The 17,737-nt window shown below is 39.8% G+C and overlaps 1 protein-coding gene across 1 annotated transcript in view; it reads left to right on the top strand.

The window, feature by feature from the left end:
- Window positions 1-17,737, top strand: part of LOC147015536 (talin-2-like) — a 265,377-nt gene that overhangs the window by 232,551 nt on the left and 15,089 nt on the right. The window contains exons 54-57 of the mRNA XM_085850367.1: window positions 1,436-1,561; window positions 1,756-1,818; window positions 8,747-8,929; window positions 9,073-9,201. Coding sequence (XP_085706493.1) covers window positions 1,436-1,561; window positions 1,756-1,818; window positions 8,747-8,929; window positions 9,073-9,201 — 501 coding nt within the window. The remainder of the gene's footprint in view (window positions 1-1,435; window positions 1,562-1,755; window positions 1,819-8,746; window positions 8,930-9,072; window positions 9,202-17,737) is intronic.

The following is a 17,737-nucleotide window of genomic DNA, read 5'->3' as shown; positions in this document are numbered from 1 at the left end:
CGTACCCCTGGCAAACAAGCAAATAAGTAGGCACAGTGCAGGTTTGGAGAGGGAGAGAAATAGAGGGATAGGTCAGATAGTCTGAACAGTCAGGTGAGTTCTAAAGTGATTTTTCCATAGGATGAGCAAAGTTTAGGATGGAGTTGTCTGGTGACATTTTCACAAATGTTTTGTTAGAGACCATCTACATATTTATATGCAGTTATGGTGGAGTTTTAATCCCCTCCTATCTTAGCATAGGTTCTCTTTTTCTCCCCCCTCTTCTTACATTGAATCTCTTTTCTTTTTCTCCTAAACTTCCTTTTGTCATCTTCCTCCGCTATATTTCTCCCTTCTTTGCTTTTCGCAATTTTCTTCTTTTGTTTTTTTTCAGTTTTCATGACCCCCCCACCAACTCTCCCTATGACCCCACTCTCTCCCTTGTCTTAAATAATATGTAAATTTTCACTGAAATGTGTTTACAATTCCAAGAATTGTCAAATATTATATGAAAATAACATTTGTACCTCATAATCAGCATTTGGGGTAAATAAAAGTGACTGTGCATAAACAAAATAAATGTTTTAATTCATTTTAGGTTCTAAAAAATAAGCCATTTTTCCATGATTTGTACAAAGTTTAAGACGCTGCAAGGAGGATATTCCAACAGCATCATACAGGGATGTCATGACAGCGGGGTTTGGGTGAGAGTGGTCACAGCTCGCTGTATGATATGTTTGGTATATTAGGTTGTCTTGGATCCAAACGCAACTATATATCAAACATATTTGTACAGAGGCCTGGTCAGTCTGCACAGCCACCACAAAGTTTCCTGCCAAGTGAGTATGTTTGTACTCACTCAGGTTGGCTATTGAGTGTTCTGGTTTGATCATCCTTTTTTTACCTTCTGAACAAGTATTTTGCGATTTGCTTTTCCTCTTCATATAAAGTAATTAACATTATTTAGTCAACGCTATGTCCAATCAAGAACACTGGAAAAAAAAAATCTCATCATGTCACCACGCTCAGTGGATGTCATAAGAAGAAGAAGAAGAAAATTTGTGGTGGCAAAAAGCAGAATGGATAATCTTTTGACAATGGCCGCTCAAGATTGTTAGATTATTATTGGATTTGATATCATTGAAACGGATTATTCAATTTTGTTGAAACACTATCCTTTAATAACCTACAACATTTCCATTGTAGGCATAGCATTGCAAAATTGTCGATCATTAACCAACCACCTCCAGACAGGACAGTGGGCAATTCAGAGGAAGATCAACCATGGCGTAGGTGCTCCCATACCCTGGTTTGCTAAATCACTCAAGACAAGTAAAACCTTAGCTTTACTCGATCGAAGTCATTGTGCAGGTGCGTTGCTGGCCTGGTTGAGTGAACAACTGCATGGTGCTGTCTCTTATTTACTGTTCATTTTCTTACACTTGATGCCACACAGGAAGCTGATGAGAGCCTGAATTTTGAGGAGCAGATCCTCGAGGCTGCAAAAGCAATTGCTGCAGCTACTAGCGCCCTGGTAAAGTCAGCGTCTGCCGCGCAGCGCGAGCTTGTGGCACAGGGCAAGGTGAGGTTGACTCTCCTCGACAGCCATTTAGTTTCTACCTTTGCATCAATATCAGATCCCAACGTTGCTTATGCTGAAATAACCTTTGAACAATGTTTGTGAGATTTGTCTTAGTGTGTATGAAGGAGTAATCCAAATTTGAAATTAATGGATTGCATTCCATTTAATTTTATTTTTCCTTATTATCTTTCCAGGTTGGGGCGATTCCTGCCAATGCAGCTGATGATGGACAATGGTCTCAAGGCCTTATTTCTGCGGTACATGTTTTGCATGAAATTATTTAGTAATTCTTGGTTTCGTTTCTACTTGTGAGAACAATAAGATGGGCAGAAAAAAATTGTAAAGGAAAGCGATTCAGACTGGCAAACGAATTTGAGGTGGATTCGCAAAGAATACTGGGTGATTTGACAGGTTTGGGTTACTCATAATAAACGTAAGAATCACATCTCACCCTCACATCTCAGTTATTTCGATTGATGCATTAAAACTGTTTGGTTATAACACATCAGTTTGCTTTTAAAACCTGTTATCAAAACTTTTTAAAAATACTGTATACATCACAATAGTAGCAAAATAAGCTTGGGGATCAACACTTGCATTGTAGCTCAACTGACTGCTTGATAATTACCGTAAGCTAATGACTCACTAAAGACAAAAGAGTTAAGATAAGGAGCTCTTACTCTGCTAATCTGATAGATGTCACATATCACTCAGTAAGAGTTATTTGGTACATTCATAATATTGTGTTTAATATAAGTTAGAAATCATTCCTTATGCTGATTGAAACACCATCTAAAATTGCTCTCTACATAGATCCACAAAACACTGCTTTTGAGTTGAATACATTTCTAGTCCTGGGCTGGAGTTAATTTTTGCTGGAGTTCATTTTTGGGTAATGCATTTTCCATACAAACTGGTATTTTCCTGAGAATTTTATCTGAAAAGTGTCCTGCGTATTATACATGATAGCGGGTTATATACAGTGGCTATAGAAAGTCTACACCCCCCCCCCCCCCCCGTTTCAAAATGTCATCTTTTGTTGCCTCATAGCCTGGAATTAAATTGTATTAAATAAGACTTTTCCCACCTATATTCACACATTATAACCCACAACTTCCAAGTGAAAAACAAATTCCACAAATTTCAGAAAATTAATTTAAAATACAAAACTAAAACATCTTGGGTGGATAAATGTCCACCCCCCTTTAAATAGCAATTGTAAATTAGCTCAGGTATAACCAATTACCTTCAAAATCACACACTAAGTTGATTGGCCTCCACCTGTGTCAAATTGTCATGATTCTGATTATTTCAGAGTAAAATCAGCTGTTCCTGTAGTTTCCTCTGCTGGGAAGTGCATTTCACAGCAAATACTCAACCATGAGAACCAAGGAGCTTTCAGAAGACCTCCAGGATAAAGTTGTGGAAAGGCACAGATCAGGGGATGGGTATAAAAAATATTTCAACAGCCTTGAATATCCCTTGGAGCACAGTCAAGACAATCATTAAGATGTGGAAGGTGTATGGTACCATCAAGACCCTGCCTAGATCGGGCCGTCCCTCCAAACTGGATGACCAAGCAAGGAGGAGACTGATCAGAGAGGCCACCAAGAGGCCAATACCAACTTCGAAAGAGCTACAGGCCTTGATGTCAAAGACTGGTCACTGTGTGCATGTGACAACACCATCCCAAGCACTCCACAAATCTGACCTGTACGGTAGGAGGGCAAGAAAGAAGCCATTACTCAACAAGGACAAATGTGTCCAAGAGCAGCGTCCTAAAGGTTTTGTCTTCACCAGAAGAACAAGAGGAAGAAAAAAAAAAACAACAACAACTTCCGATATTTCGTCACGTGCCGTCATGTCATGGACGATCTTCGTTCATGACGAGAAAATAGTGTATTTACGAAATTACAATACATTTAATGGAATAATCTTTAAATAGTAACGTGAACTTTTCGAAACTTAAAAGCAAATGTCCAAATATATTTAAAAGTTCATGATAGACGCTCTCAAAAGGCACCCTCAATGCGAGGATGTGTACAGGTGTTTAGTATTTAAGGAGATCCGGATCCAGTATATAAAAGAGCTGAGTTCAAAAGATTTTGTCTTCACAAGAAGAAGAAGAAGAAGAAGAAGAACAACAACAACAAGAACAACGCCGAGCTGCTCTTAGAGCAGCGTTCGCTACACGAGACGCTGCTAAAATGCCCACCTTGAGTCCCGTTTGAGGAAAGCAAAAAAAAACCACTCCAGAGATTCTGAAGCCATCTGGCAAGAAGGTTTTTGATCTGACGAAACCAAGCTGGAACTTTTTGGCCTAAATGCAAAATGTTACATTTGGTTCAAACCCAACACAGCACCTCACCCTAAGAACACCATCCCGACTGAAGCATGGTGGTGGCAGCATCATGTTCTGGAGATGTTTTTCATCACCAGCGACTGGTGCACTTGTCAGGATAGAAGGGAAAATGGATGGAGCAAAATACAGAAAAATCCAAGATGAATACCTGCTGCCCTCTGCAAGAAAGCTGAAATCGGGACGAAAGTTTCCTTTTCAGCATGACGACCCTGTAGCACACAGCCAAAGCTACACTGGAGTGGCTAAGGAACAAAAAGATAAATGTCCTTGAGTGGCCCAGTGAGAACCCTGACCTAAATCCGATCGAAAATCTGTGGCGTGACTTGAAGATTACTGTCCATCAACACTCCCCACGCAACTTGACTGAGCTTGAACAGTTTTGTACAGAAAAATGGGCAAATATTGCCCAATCAAGGTGTGCAAAGTTGGTAGAGACCTATCCCAACAGACTCACAGATGTAATTGCTAGTCAAAGGTCCTTCCACCAAGTATTAACTCAGGGGGGTGGACACATCCAACCAAGATATTCCAGTTTTGTATTTTTAATTTGTTTTCTGAAATTTGTAGAATTTGTTTTTCATGTAGAAGTTGTGGGTTATGATGTGTAAATGAAGGTGGAAAAAGTCTGATTTAATGCAATTTGATCGCAGATTATAAGGCAACAAAAGGTGAAAAATTTGAAAGGGGGTGTGGACTATTTATAGGCACTGCACGAGTGATTATGGTACTTCTTTTACAATTCCCTTCAGGTGTTCTTTGTCATTTGCTTATGAATCTACCTGAATAACACATAACAGGTCATTATAAATTTGTTGCATATTGGGTTCAGTGGCTTGAGCAGTTAATGTTTTTGATTGAAAACCTGGGAATTTGGTAATATTTGACACTCATTTAATTTAAAGCATCATGTTGTCCCGTGTATGGCCCCCACATCAACCACTAAACCACAGCTGTTGCGGTGATCCAACACTGCAGAGATCCCTCAGCAGATGACCACGCTAAAAGCAATTTAACCCAAAATGCATCCGACGGGAGAATGTGCTTTTTATTTCAAATGAGGCTTAAACTACATCGGTTTGCAATTCGGGAATTAACTCTAATTTCTTATTCCAGGGAGACTCTATTATCCAATTCAAGGGACGCAAGAAAGAATGGCAGGAACTGCCTGATGAAATATAAATAACTTTAATGACATGAGACAACACACACGGAATTCTACACGAAAGACAGACACCAAAATAATTGCAAGAACTTACACAACAGGGAAACTAAATCCCGAAAGGTGCCGACACACACAACTATTCACATGCTCCCAGGCAAATGATAATGGAGCAGGCAATTCGCTCCCGGCTGAACAGCAGGAGAGTGGGTGCTGAGAGGGTGCAGGCAGGCAGGGAGCAGGTAACGAGGGCCAACACGTCTCTGCAGCAGTCGGGCACACAAGGGAACGTGTCTGGTGTGCAGCAACTGACCCAATCTTCAAGGGACACACAGTGAAGAGCCCATCTCAGCACCGATGCAGCCCTGTCATAACTCGGAGGCCCGTCCCCTCCATGTTGATGGACAACTAGAGGGGTGGAGGTGGAGCCTTCTCCATTTGGTGGGAAAGATAAACACCATAATCCTCCCCTCCCCACTCACCCAACCTCACCCTGTTCAAACCAAGAGACACATGACAAGAAGTCCTTAAACTCTTAAAATGAGACACCCTGGGCTGTTTAACTTCCACAAACTGGCAGACGGGTCCTCCGGCTAAGCGTCTTTCCAATGGATGGCACAAACATCGACCCCCTCACCCAGCATGCACAACACCAGGGCAGTAGCTTATTGCTGGCCTGAGATTCAAATCAAGACTAGACTGCTAAAAGCTGAGTGTTCATTCCTATAAAATATCCTGCCAGACTGAAACAACAGAAAACAAATCTATATACCTGTATTGCATCATGGAGCAAGTGTATGCATTTATCATCTACTCCTCTCAGAGATTTGACCAAGGAGGCTGAAACTTTCAGGGATTAATGAGGGCACCCTGAAGTTGTTCATTGTCAAGTTTTGGTTCATTCCATAAAGTTTTGGAGTTTCACCCATCTTAGCATTTTCTTCCTTGGAGTGGAGGGCAGGTGCAATTGGAATTATCTGAGCTATATAACCACAATGTATGGCATATGCACATAGATAGTGCGCATATTTTCACTTCGCATACGTAACCCGGGTTAATTTTATTTTTGGGAGCGATCAAGGCAGCGGTATGTTGCCTATACGCTGCCCAATTAAAGGGAGGTTTCAGAAGAACGTGTTGCATGCTTGGAACAAGATTGCCCGTAGGGTGGGTACTATGCTATGGTATTGATAATCATAAAGATAATAACATGACCACCATTGGGGGTGCCCATGGGGAGCGGGTGCTTCTAGTAACTACGTCGTTTTTTGGGGGGGGGGGGTTCACAATAAAATAACAATGAGATGTTCATGATGTCACGAAATAACATTTTATTTTTCCTCTTTCCTTTTACCGGTTTAACACTTATCTGAACGAAACCCAAATGGCCATCAGGGCAAAAATGACATGTACTCCTTGCAAATGTAAATTCAAATCTTGTGTCCTAAACCCATCACTATCTCTACCCACTTTACCCAGTCGCACCCAACTGTCCCTGGACTCTGTATCCTTTTCTCCTGACAAGGTGGAGAGCTTGCTTTCAAACCTCGAGTCAGATTCTGCAACCGGTCCAGACGGCATCAGCCCACGTGTCCTCAAAGCCTGCTCTTCTGCTCTTGCTCACCCTCTCTCTGTTCTATTCACCCTCTCATTTGCCCAAGGTCATCTGCCATCTGCTTGGAAATCTGCTAACATCACTGCCCTGCATAAAAAAGGTGCAAAAACAGATCCCTATAACTACAAACCAATCAGCCTTCTCCCAATCATCAGCAAGGTGATGGAATCCATCATCGCCTCAGATATGAAATCCTTCCTCTTCTCCAATGGCTTGATTTCCAATCATCAATTTGGTTTCAGACCAGGTCACTCTACCCTGGATATGCTGCTTCTGCTCTCCCATCAATGGATGGAGGTCCTCAATGCCAGACAGGAAATCCGAGCCGTATCCCTGGACATATCACATGCTTTTGACACAGTCTGGCACCCTGCCCTACTCACCAAACTCTCTTCCCCATGGTATTCAAGGCCATCTCCACTCATGGCTCGCAGACTTCCTCTCCTGTCGCAGTCAACGTGTGGCCCTAAATGGAGTTCTTTCATCCCCTCTTCCTGTGCAGGCTGGAGTTCCTCAAGGTAGCGTTCTGGGCCCCGTTCTTTTTCGGGTTTTCATCAATGATCTCTCGGACTCTCTGGAAAATCCTCTATTTCTCTTTGCCGACGACTCCACCCTCTGCCGTACCATCTGTCATCCCTCAGACCGGCAAGCAGCAGCTTCTTCACTCACTGCAGATCTGGATAAAATCACAAACTGGTCCAACACGTGGAACATGTCTTTCAATCCAGACAAATCTCACACTCTCACTATGTCTCTTCGAAAGGACCGTTTACAAAACCCCCCCATCCACTTTCTCAACAATCCTCTGGAAGAAGTCTTTTCTTTCAAGCTTCTAGGTCTCACTATCTGCCATGACCTTTCCTGGGAAAGTCACATTTCCAACCTCGCCTCAAAAGCCAGTCGCCGACTGGGAATCCTCCGTCGTGCTAAGTCCTTCCTCGGCCCTCTTGAGCTCCTGATCACTTACAAAGCTTTTGTCCGTAGCCTGATGGAGTACTGCTCTCCCCTCTGGGCTGGTGCTCCTGCCTCCCACCTTTCTCTGCTTCACGCTGTCGAAACCAGGGCATTTAAGATCATCGGCATCTCCCGCAATGAAGCTGAGTCTTTGGGCCTCTCACTCAATCACCGCAGGTTGGTCGGTGGTCTTTCTGTCTTCTACCGACTCCTCTCCAGCCTTGCCCCCCCTGCTCTCTCTGCGATTTGTCCCCACCACATTTCCACAGGGCGCTCAAGGTCCGCCAGCAACCCCCTTCTGGTAAAACTACCAAAATCACGAATCACTGCTCATCTTCACTCTTTCATTCCTCTTTTTTCCCGCCTTTGGAATAAACTTCCTCACTCTATTCTTTCCCATTCTTCCCTCCAGGCTTTCAAAACAGCTGTTCACCACCACCTCTTATCTTCCCCCATCAGAAATCCTCGATCTTTTCTACCCCCGATAATCCACCCAAGCCCACTTCCTTCATTTCTCCTGCTTTCCTTCCTGAAAGTCCCTGAAATGTCCATCTTCTCTTCGCCATGTTCCCCGTCCCATCCCCATCCCTCTCCCTTCCACAGTTCACCTAATGTGTCTGTTCCCCACTGTTTTGTCCCTTCCACTTCCGCCCCTCTTGTCTCATGCCTCCTTGCTGTGAGTTGTGTGTTAGCTCTCATACGAGCCTCGACCAAGGTATACAAAAAAAAAAAAAAAAAAAAAAATGGCAATCATCTTCACACAAACTCATTGAATAACAGAAGATGGACAGGACTTGCGTGTTACTTAATGTTAATTTCCTTTTTATAAATGAGCGAAATGTGAATTACCCCTATTTGTCCAAAAGTTTTTTTTTCCCTTCAGTTTTGAGGTATTATCAAATTTGCCTTTAATGGCTAGCTCAGGTAAAATTGATGTTTTTCCTGTGAATGGAACATTTGGGAAATAATGTGTTAAACAAAAATGCACACACGCACACACACGATTTCTTATATATTTCTCATTTGTTTGAGGGCACGATAAAGGTTGCCGAATAGTAGAATGAATTGAGAGGTATGTTTTACACACTTTGACAGGCCCGAATGGTGGCAGCGGCCACGAGCAGCTTGTGTGAAGCCGCAAATGCAGCCGTGCAGGGTCACGCCAGTGAAGAAAGACTCATTTCTTCAGCCAAGCAGGTCGCTGCATCAACTGCACAGCTGCTTGTTGCTTGTAAGGTCAAGGCGGATGCTGACTCGGAAGCCATGCGTCGTCTGCAGGTACAGTTTGATGTGAAGTTGCCTCTGACTTAGTATAGGTTGATGTTATGACGGAAGAGATGCTTGAGGTGAAGGATGAGCTGTTGTTTTTTTACATCCTCAATGGTTCGTGTTTTTTTTTGTTTTGTTTTTTGGACATCCAGGCAGCAGGAAATGCCGTGAAGCGAGCATCAGACAACTTGGTAAGAGCTGCCCAAAAAGCAGCAGTGTTCGATGAGCAGGATGTCACCAACGTCGTCGTCAAGTCTCGGTTTGTCGGAGGAATAGCACAGGTAAGGATGTAAAGCTGTTTTGTAGCCTGATAACCAAGTCAATACAGGATATGTAACTTCATTGTCTTAGAGCTGTTTATATTTTTGTATTTTATTTTATTTTATTATTATTCTACCCATTTTGCCATGTGAAGAAGTGCTGATTGATACTTTTAAAATGAGTGGTACAGCCTTGTTTTCTTATGTCCATTATTCCAGGGCAGCATTTCTCAACCTTTTTACCCATGTAGAACCCTTGAAATAGTTTTCATGTCTCAGGGAACCCCTGCATAAAAATTATTATATACCATTATTAATATCTAGCTCTTTTATATTTTTATCGTAGGAATTATCGGAGGATTCCACTTCGATGGCAAATATATTTTATATCTTTGCGCCAGGAAGCACAGAGAAGAAAGATGGACACCGTGCATGCGTCCCGTACTTCAGTCAGTCACTCAATGATACACGAATCCGCCGCGTACAGGACGTCCACTAACCAGTGAGGGCGGTTTCACACTGGCGCCATATAGACATCGTTAAATACATTCCCAATGGTTGTTATAATTGCAAATAATATAAGAGGTTGAAGCCTCTATTATAATAACCAAGGAGTTTCCAACAATATGCCGTACGTGTATATTAAATCAAACAAAAACTACTCAAAAATTCATTAGCCTATTTATTACTGTTTCTCGCGGAACCCAAGGGTACCGGGGAACCCCGGTTGAGAAACACTGTTCAAGGGCATTAACTTGATGAAAGGCTTGGAGATGAAACTGATGATTGACTGATGTCATTAACATCAGTTGTAGTTACTATTTCTGATGGCACTGTCTCAACACTGTTCTGCAGCCCTTGTACTCGATCAGTTATTTTATTTTATTTTTTTAATTGTATATATATATATATATATATATATATATATATATATATATATATATATATATATATATATATACATACATATATGTACATATATATATATATATATATACATATTTATATATGTATGTAGATATATATTTATATACATTTATACAGTATATATGTATGTATATGTATATAAACATGTATGTATATATGTATGATTGTGTATATATGCATATATATGTATATATATATGTATGTATACATGTATGTACATTTTTGTATATATGAATATGTATGTATACATGTATGTATATATGCATGTATATGTATATGTATATATATGTATGTATGTACATTTTTGTAAATATGTATGTATATTGTTGCGAATTCACGCCCGCCGGCGTGCGAGCGGCCACGTAACTCGAATCGCGGCACGTCGCCCACCGGACGGACAATTCCGTCGTGACCCTCTCGGACTAACGCCGTGAACTAGTCACGGGTGGGCCTTTCGGCCTCACCACGATCGTGCCAATCGGCCCCCCGCATGGGATAGGGTTGTTCGCCAAATTCGACCTACCTAAGTACCCACACAGAGGGTAGACCGGGCGATCGCACCTCGCCACAGGTCGACTTCGGACACGGGCCACTTTAAGCGACCCGTTCCGTACTATCGGGATAACCGAGCGGTGTTATCGTCAACCTCGACGGTTCCGATTAATTGCCGGGCATATTTAGCCCACGACCAACCCTTTACGTGAAGTAAGATGGAGATTCAATTAATGAAAAGACGAAGCGAAACGGGAAAAACAGTTCAACATAATTCACATTTATTCCGCGGCAAACGGAAAGCACACATATACAATTACAACAATTATGCACCAAAAGCAAATGTAAAAGAAACACAACAATTATGCACCAAAAGCAATTGCAACAAAAGAAACACAATGCAGATCTACTACCGACTACGCGAGCACACGGCAACACTTACACAGTTTTACTTTACAGACGGCGCCGACAACACATATACTCAAAATCAAAAGAAAAGGGCCACCCTCAACGACGAGGGGCAGACGTGGTCTGTGGCGCGAGGCCGGGCGGAGCCTACCCATCTTGTGATGAGCCGCAAAATGGCGGCGGTGCCCCGACTCCGCGCTCCTCCGCGGGTTTCGTTGGCACTGCTTGGAATGGGGTGGGAACGGGGCCCCCTTTTCGCACTATTTCAGCGCGGGGGGAAACAGGGGGGGGTTGTTGATGCTCTGGGGAAAGAGGATAGCTGGCTTGCTTGGGTCCCGCGACGAGCGACTCCACTGCGCCCTCGACCGCGTTCCCGGCTTCTCCTCTCTGCAGCTCCCCGACAGACTCCGAACCCCGACAGACCGACTCTCCTCCAGACCCGTCTTGACTGCTGCTGCTGCTGCCACGCTTCGCCGCCGCCACACCTCTCCAATTCGCCCGAGCCCAAAACAGAAACTCAACTCAACTCAATTCGCCCCGCGCTCGGCGCTTTATAGTGCAGCAGGAGAAACCATATGCAGATTTTTGGATCAGGATCGGCTCGGGGGCGGAGCCACGCTCGCCCATTGGACGGAGGAAAAGTGGGCGTGAATCATTCCTGATCCTCGAATTTGCATATATCGATTCTACTCCGACGCGCCTGGAGGCGGGGCCAAATCGCCCCGCGCTCGCTGATAGGACGGAACAGAAGTGGGCGTGAATCATTCCTGATCCGACTTCCACGGAAAGGCCGCTTTTTGCACCCGCTGCTCGGCGCGCGCCCTGTACGAGTCCAGGATCGGTGCCCACAAGCGGTGCGGGAATGGCGGCAGAAGGAGGAGAGCTGAAGGTGGCGGAGGGTCTACCGTGGTGGTCCCTGGCCACGGTGACGCTTGGAATGGCGGTGATGCGATGGTTGCGAGAGCGAGTTGTGACGGTAAAGGTCGTGGCTGTTGGCGTTGTTGTTGTTGTGAAGCGGCGTTGCGGTTGGTGGTTGTTGTGTGATGGCGGTTGAGACGTGGTTGGCTCAAAATAAAGATAGAACAGAAAAACGGCTATCTTAAAGGGTCGCAGCCCGAATGAATGACATTTATTCCCTCAAAACAACGGGTTTGGGGCTAACTACACATATACTTACAGAGATATCTCACCTACGGGACCTGAATGGTGGTTTGCGAATTTCCTCAACCACAGCAATATATATGTATGTGTATGTGTATATCTGTATATGTGTATGTTTATATATATATATATATATATATATATATATATATATATATATATATATATATATATATATATATATATATATATATATTCTAATGTATAATGATGTCAATAAACTGTTGCCCATAAAGTTGGAATAAAAATATTTTCAGACCCAATGTGAAAACATTTCTATTTGAGCCCCTCAGTAATCACATTAGAGCAGGTAAAGATTACATAATGAGTCCCCACTACCGAGGTGAAATGAATTCATGCAAAATTTTGAATTACGTAACAAGGCCTTCTGTTGGGAGCTATAAAAGGCCAGACGTCTGATGTTTTGTCCTTTTCCCTGCACCAAGTCTGTGTGCAACCGGGATTCAAGAAAATCAGCGTTCAAACTGACCCAAGGTTGACCTAACATCCTAAAACAGCCCTATTTTCGCCCTATTTGACCCGCTTTTTACACGTTTACCTTCTAGCAAGTAAATTACCTTTGAATTAAAGAATGCCGCAAATAAATCGTTGTTGTTACAGTATAAATTAAAACACAAATTAATATTTAGTAAAGATTTTTATGTTGATAAAACACTCGCACTGTTCCGAAAATATATCACACAACTGACAGGTGTTCGTTTCTTCATTTGTAAATTATAACATCGATGCAATGATTACGTATTTATAAAATCCAAACGCTATTTATTCACCTTTCTATAATTGATGTGAGAGGAGATTGTAAGTAGCCGTTAACAACACATGGCCGTCATGAACAGCACAAAGGTAAAACCAACACGTCTTCCGTCTCTCTTAGATGTGGGACAGTGGGACAAGATGTGGAGGTGGAAGACAGTGATATTGATGATCCTGACCCTGTATAGGCCTAGGCTAATGTGTGCGTGTGTCTTAGTTATTAACAAAAAAGTTTTTTTAAGTTAAAAAAAACAAAAAACATTTGTACAGCTGTACAATGTGTTTGTGTTTTTGGGTTTGGGATATTACAAAAGAGTCAAAAATTTTTAAAAAACTAAAAAGTTTATAAAGTAAAAAAGTTAAAGTAAGCTGAGGTTAATTTATTATTGAAGAAAGAAAAAAAATTCTAAATTTAGTGGAGCCGAAGTGTAGTGTTTATAAAATCGACAGTAGTGTACAGTAATGTCCGAGGCCTTCACAGTCACTCACCACTCACTCACTGACTCATCCAGAGCAACTTCCAGTCCTGCAAGCTCCATTCATGTTAAGTGCGCTATGCAGGTGTACCATTTTTTTTAATCTTTAATACCGTAGTTTTTACTGTACCTTTTTTATGTTTAGATACACAAATATTTACCATTGTGTTACAATTACTTACAGTATTAAGTACAGTAACATGCTGTACAGGTTTATAGCCTAGGCTCGGTGTGTAGTAGGCTACACCATCTAGGTTTGTGTAAGTACACTCTATGATGTTCGTACAATGACGAAATCGCTTAATAACACATTTCTCAGAACGTATCCCCATCGTTAAGTGGCGCACGACTGTACACATACATACACACACATGTATATATATATATATATATATATATATATATATATATATATATATATATATATATATATATATATATATATATATATATATATATATATATATATATATATATATATATATATATTCTGTATTTATGCATAGATGTATGTATGTACATATATATATATATATATATATATATATATATATATATATATATATATTAATATTTCGGCATGCCCCTTTCTTTGTTCCACCATCAGATTTTTGTTACTGCATGAAATGAAACAAGATTTGGCACATATACTAATGATATTATTGTCTTCCTTCTCAAAATTCGTTCATTAATTCGTTCATTAATTCAGAGGCCCCTCAAAATTCGTTTTGATGCATTTTCACAAACTCCAACGGATTCTATTCAAATTGGGTACGATTATGGCTTTTGGTCCAACTTAGGTCATTGGCGATAAATTTTTATCCATAACACTTCCGATATTCGAAAAAAATCGATAAATCGATATCCCTTATGGGATTTTCCATTCAAATCCACTCAAGTTTAAGGCCTACGGGGGACGCAAATTTCCACTTTGCCCCGGGCGCTGTTTACCTCCACTACTCCAAGCTGTTCGGGTTAGGGTTTGGGTTAGTGTTAGGGTTAGCTAGACTAACCCTAACAGCTAACCCTAACCGCTAACCCGAACCGCTAACCCCTAACCGCTAACTGCTAACAGCTATTCAGGAAATTTGCAAGAAAGCCCGGGCAATGCCAGGCTTTATTGCTAGCCCCAGCAACGCCGGGCATTACTACTAGTATATGTATATGTATATATATATATATATATATATATATATATATATATATATATATATATATATATATATATATATATATATATATATATATACTGTATATATATACTGTATATATATATGTATATTTGTATATATAAGTAGGGTGAATATACTGATTCTGGCTCACTTTTCCCCATGTAAATGAATGGGGGATTTTCAGCGATTCATTTTTTTTCCCCTAAAAAGTAAACCCCCTTTTTATCCCAAGGTATATTTATTTGTCTCCCCTTTTAACCTCAGGACACTTTTTTTTTCAAATAACCAATGCAATAAGATAAAGATTTGTTCAAGTAGTAAAGTAGTAATGTGATTTGTTAAAGGTGATTCTAAAGAAATATCTGAAACATCTAAGCCTCGGGACACTCTTTTTCAAATAACTAATGCATATTGTTAAGCTCACTCATTGAACCTATAAAGATTTGTTCATTCTCAAATTCCTTCAATATTTGAATTTTCTTTGCACAATAATCCCCATCTAAAATATTTGAAAACAAAACATTTGAATCTTTATATTTTTTAAGATACACCTTTTGTGCCATTACGAAATGATAAACTTCTCTTAATGCTCTTGTTTGACCACCTCCTGAGCCACATATCATTTTGAGATTATAGTGAATTGTTTTTTCATTGTTCAATTGATAACCATCAAAGTTTTCAGTCCATTCAAGGACATTTTTTTTTTCTTTACATTCTCTAACTTACTCGTTTTTAAATTGATTCGCTTATTTGTTTTATTAACCTCCGCCATCGAAGATGGATGGAGGTTACTGTTTTCACCCCTTTCTGTTTGTTTGTGAACAGTATTACGGAAAAACTCGACGGATTTTGACGAAACTTGGTGGGGTGGTTAGGTCTGGTCCAAGGATCATGCCATTAGATTTTGGACTTGGTCCAAAATCCAATATGGCCGCTATGGCGGCCAATTTGAAAAAATATTTGAATTTCGTTTTTTTGCATTTCTACATGTTTTTAGTGATTTCCAACCCCCCCCCCTCCCACCCCCAAAAAAAACATTTAGAGAAAAAAAAATTTTCAACAAAATTTCGATTTTTTTTTTTGCATTTCTACATGTTATTAAGTTATTTCCAACAAAAAACATGCCAAAATTATAATTGTGGCTGATTTTGGAACTTCAGGTGGATATACCCACGTAAAATCAATTTCTGTCTCAAGGAATCTAGTTATGACGAATGGATTGAGTATGTAAAAGTTAAAAGTAAAAGGGAAAGTTGCAAACTATAACTCTGTGAGCACTGTTGACGTCAAATTGAATGAATAGGATATCAGGTTCACTTGAGTGACCTCGCAGTATTGGCGGCGGAGGTTTTGCACTCTACTGAGTGCTCCCCCTCTAGTTTACCTTTGTTTTAGTTATTTTTTCAATAAGACTCATTTGATATTTTTCACATTCATTATGTTTTCCATTTATATACCAAGACTGAGATTTTCTCCACTCTTTAGTTTGATTAATACTTGGTTTGACCATTTATGTATTGTGAAAAAAACACGGCGGTAGCCCTTAAAAAACCCTAACCCATCTTCCCATCGTTAAAACACAATCTATTTTATACACTCTATCATACAATATCCATATGGAACACAATCTATTCCATTATCTAAAATAAATCTCTTATCATCAAAGGCTCCTAATGCCTTTTTATTTACTTTTTCACTATATATGTTCCTATATTCTTTTTCATTTTCCTATATTTTCTTTCTTATTCATCAAATAATTATAATAATTTCTAAAAGTCATTGATTTCTTTATTACATATTTCTTTATTCCCTTTAACCTCTTATCAATCTGATCACCATACTTATAAGCATATGCCTTTGCTCTCAATCCAATAAACTCACTCATTACTTTTCTACTCAACTCATCCTTAAACTTACCAATAACCTTTTCATTCTTTTTGGAAAATAACTCACTCTTCTTACTAAAATTACTTGTATCATATACTCCAATATTTTTCTTCATATCTTTATAAACATCATCAGTTTTTATATCTAGGATAAAACTATCAGTGTCCATATACAACAATGAAACATTTTCACCATACTCTTTCTTTAAGCCATTCTACAAATAATCATACATCAATATCTTTGATAAATCAAGAACTGCTGTTCCAATATAAATTGGTTTATCCATTACAATACTTTCCTTTTCCATATGAATAGCAGAAAAGTTCTCTGAAAAAACCTCTTCTCTCTTAAAACTTGGTTTATTTATCAATCTCGAAGCTTCTTTCCAAGATGTTGCAAATCTAATGTTTTGCCTGTTTCTAACATTCTCCATTGTCTTTCCAAAGACAGCAATATTCATCAATTTATAGAAATCCCCTTCAAATTTTATTTTTGTATTTGTTCAAATATCTGTATTGTATTTAATATACTTTTTCATCCAAGGACTTTGTTTAAATTTTAAAACTCTCGGAATTTTCGCAACTCTCAATCCTTCTCTCAAAAACTGTTTTCAGCTTCTCTGATGCAAAACATATCCCTCTTTATCATAGAATGTTGTTAATAACTTTTCTGTTGATTTGCCTTTAATATTAAAACTTCTATGATAATCACTTAACCATTCTTTCTTTGGGGTTTCTTTCTCACATGCAAAAGGAAGGTCTTTATGCTTATTACGAAGATCACTTGGGTACCTCAAATCAACTTCAAAATAATAACCTTCTTCTTCCTCATTCAATTCCTCTTGAGAAGAAATAACAATATTCATCAAAGCCTTTTCATAATCCTTTTCTTCCACCCACTCTAATTAACCATAAGGCAGAGATTGGGACATTGCCCATCCATACAAATTATTAGCATCAAAATACATCAAATAATTACTAACTTTTTCACTATCATAAATTGGAAGATATTTATTACTTGCTTTAGCATATCTTTTTGAAAATACTTGTGATATTCCACCTCTCTTAGACTTCTCAATCATCAAAAGCATATCTACATCACTGATTAAATCTATATCTTGTTTTGTCATTTTCAACATTTCACTCCAAGCTAAACCAGGAGCTGTGAAACAGTGGGCAGGATCTAATCCATAACAATTTTTATTATGACAGAGTGATCTAAAAGCTTCAAACACATCAGCTTACAGTAAAACATCTGTTT

Source organism: Eptatretus burgeri, chromosome 12, assembly GCF_056783735.1.
Source record: "Eptatretus burgeri isolate ZD-2024b chromosome 12, Ebu_testis_v1, whole genome shotgun sequence".
In the NCBI taxonomy this organism is placed as follows: Eukaryota; Metazoa; Chordata; class Myxini; order Myxiniformes; family Myxinidae; genus Eptatretus; species Eptatretus burgeri.
Note: the sequence above shows the minus strand (reverse complement) of the source record. Positions and strands in the feature narration are given on the sequence as shown.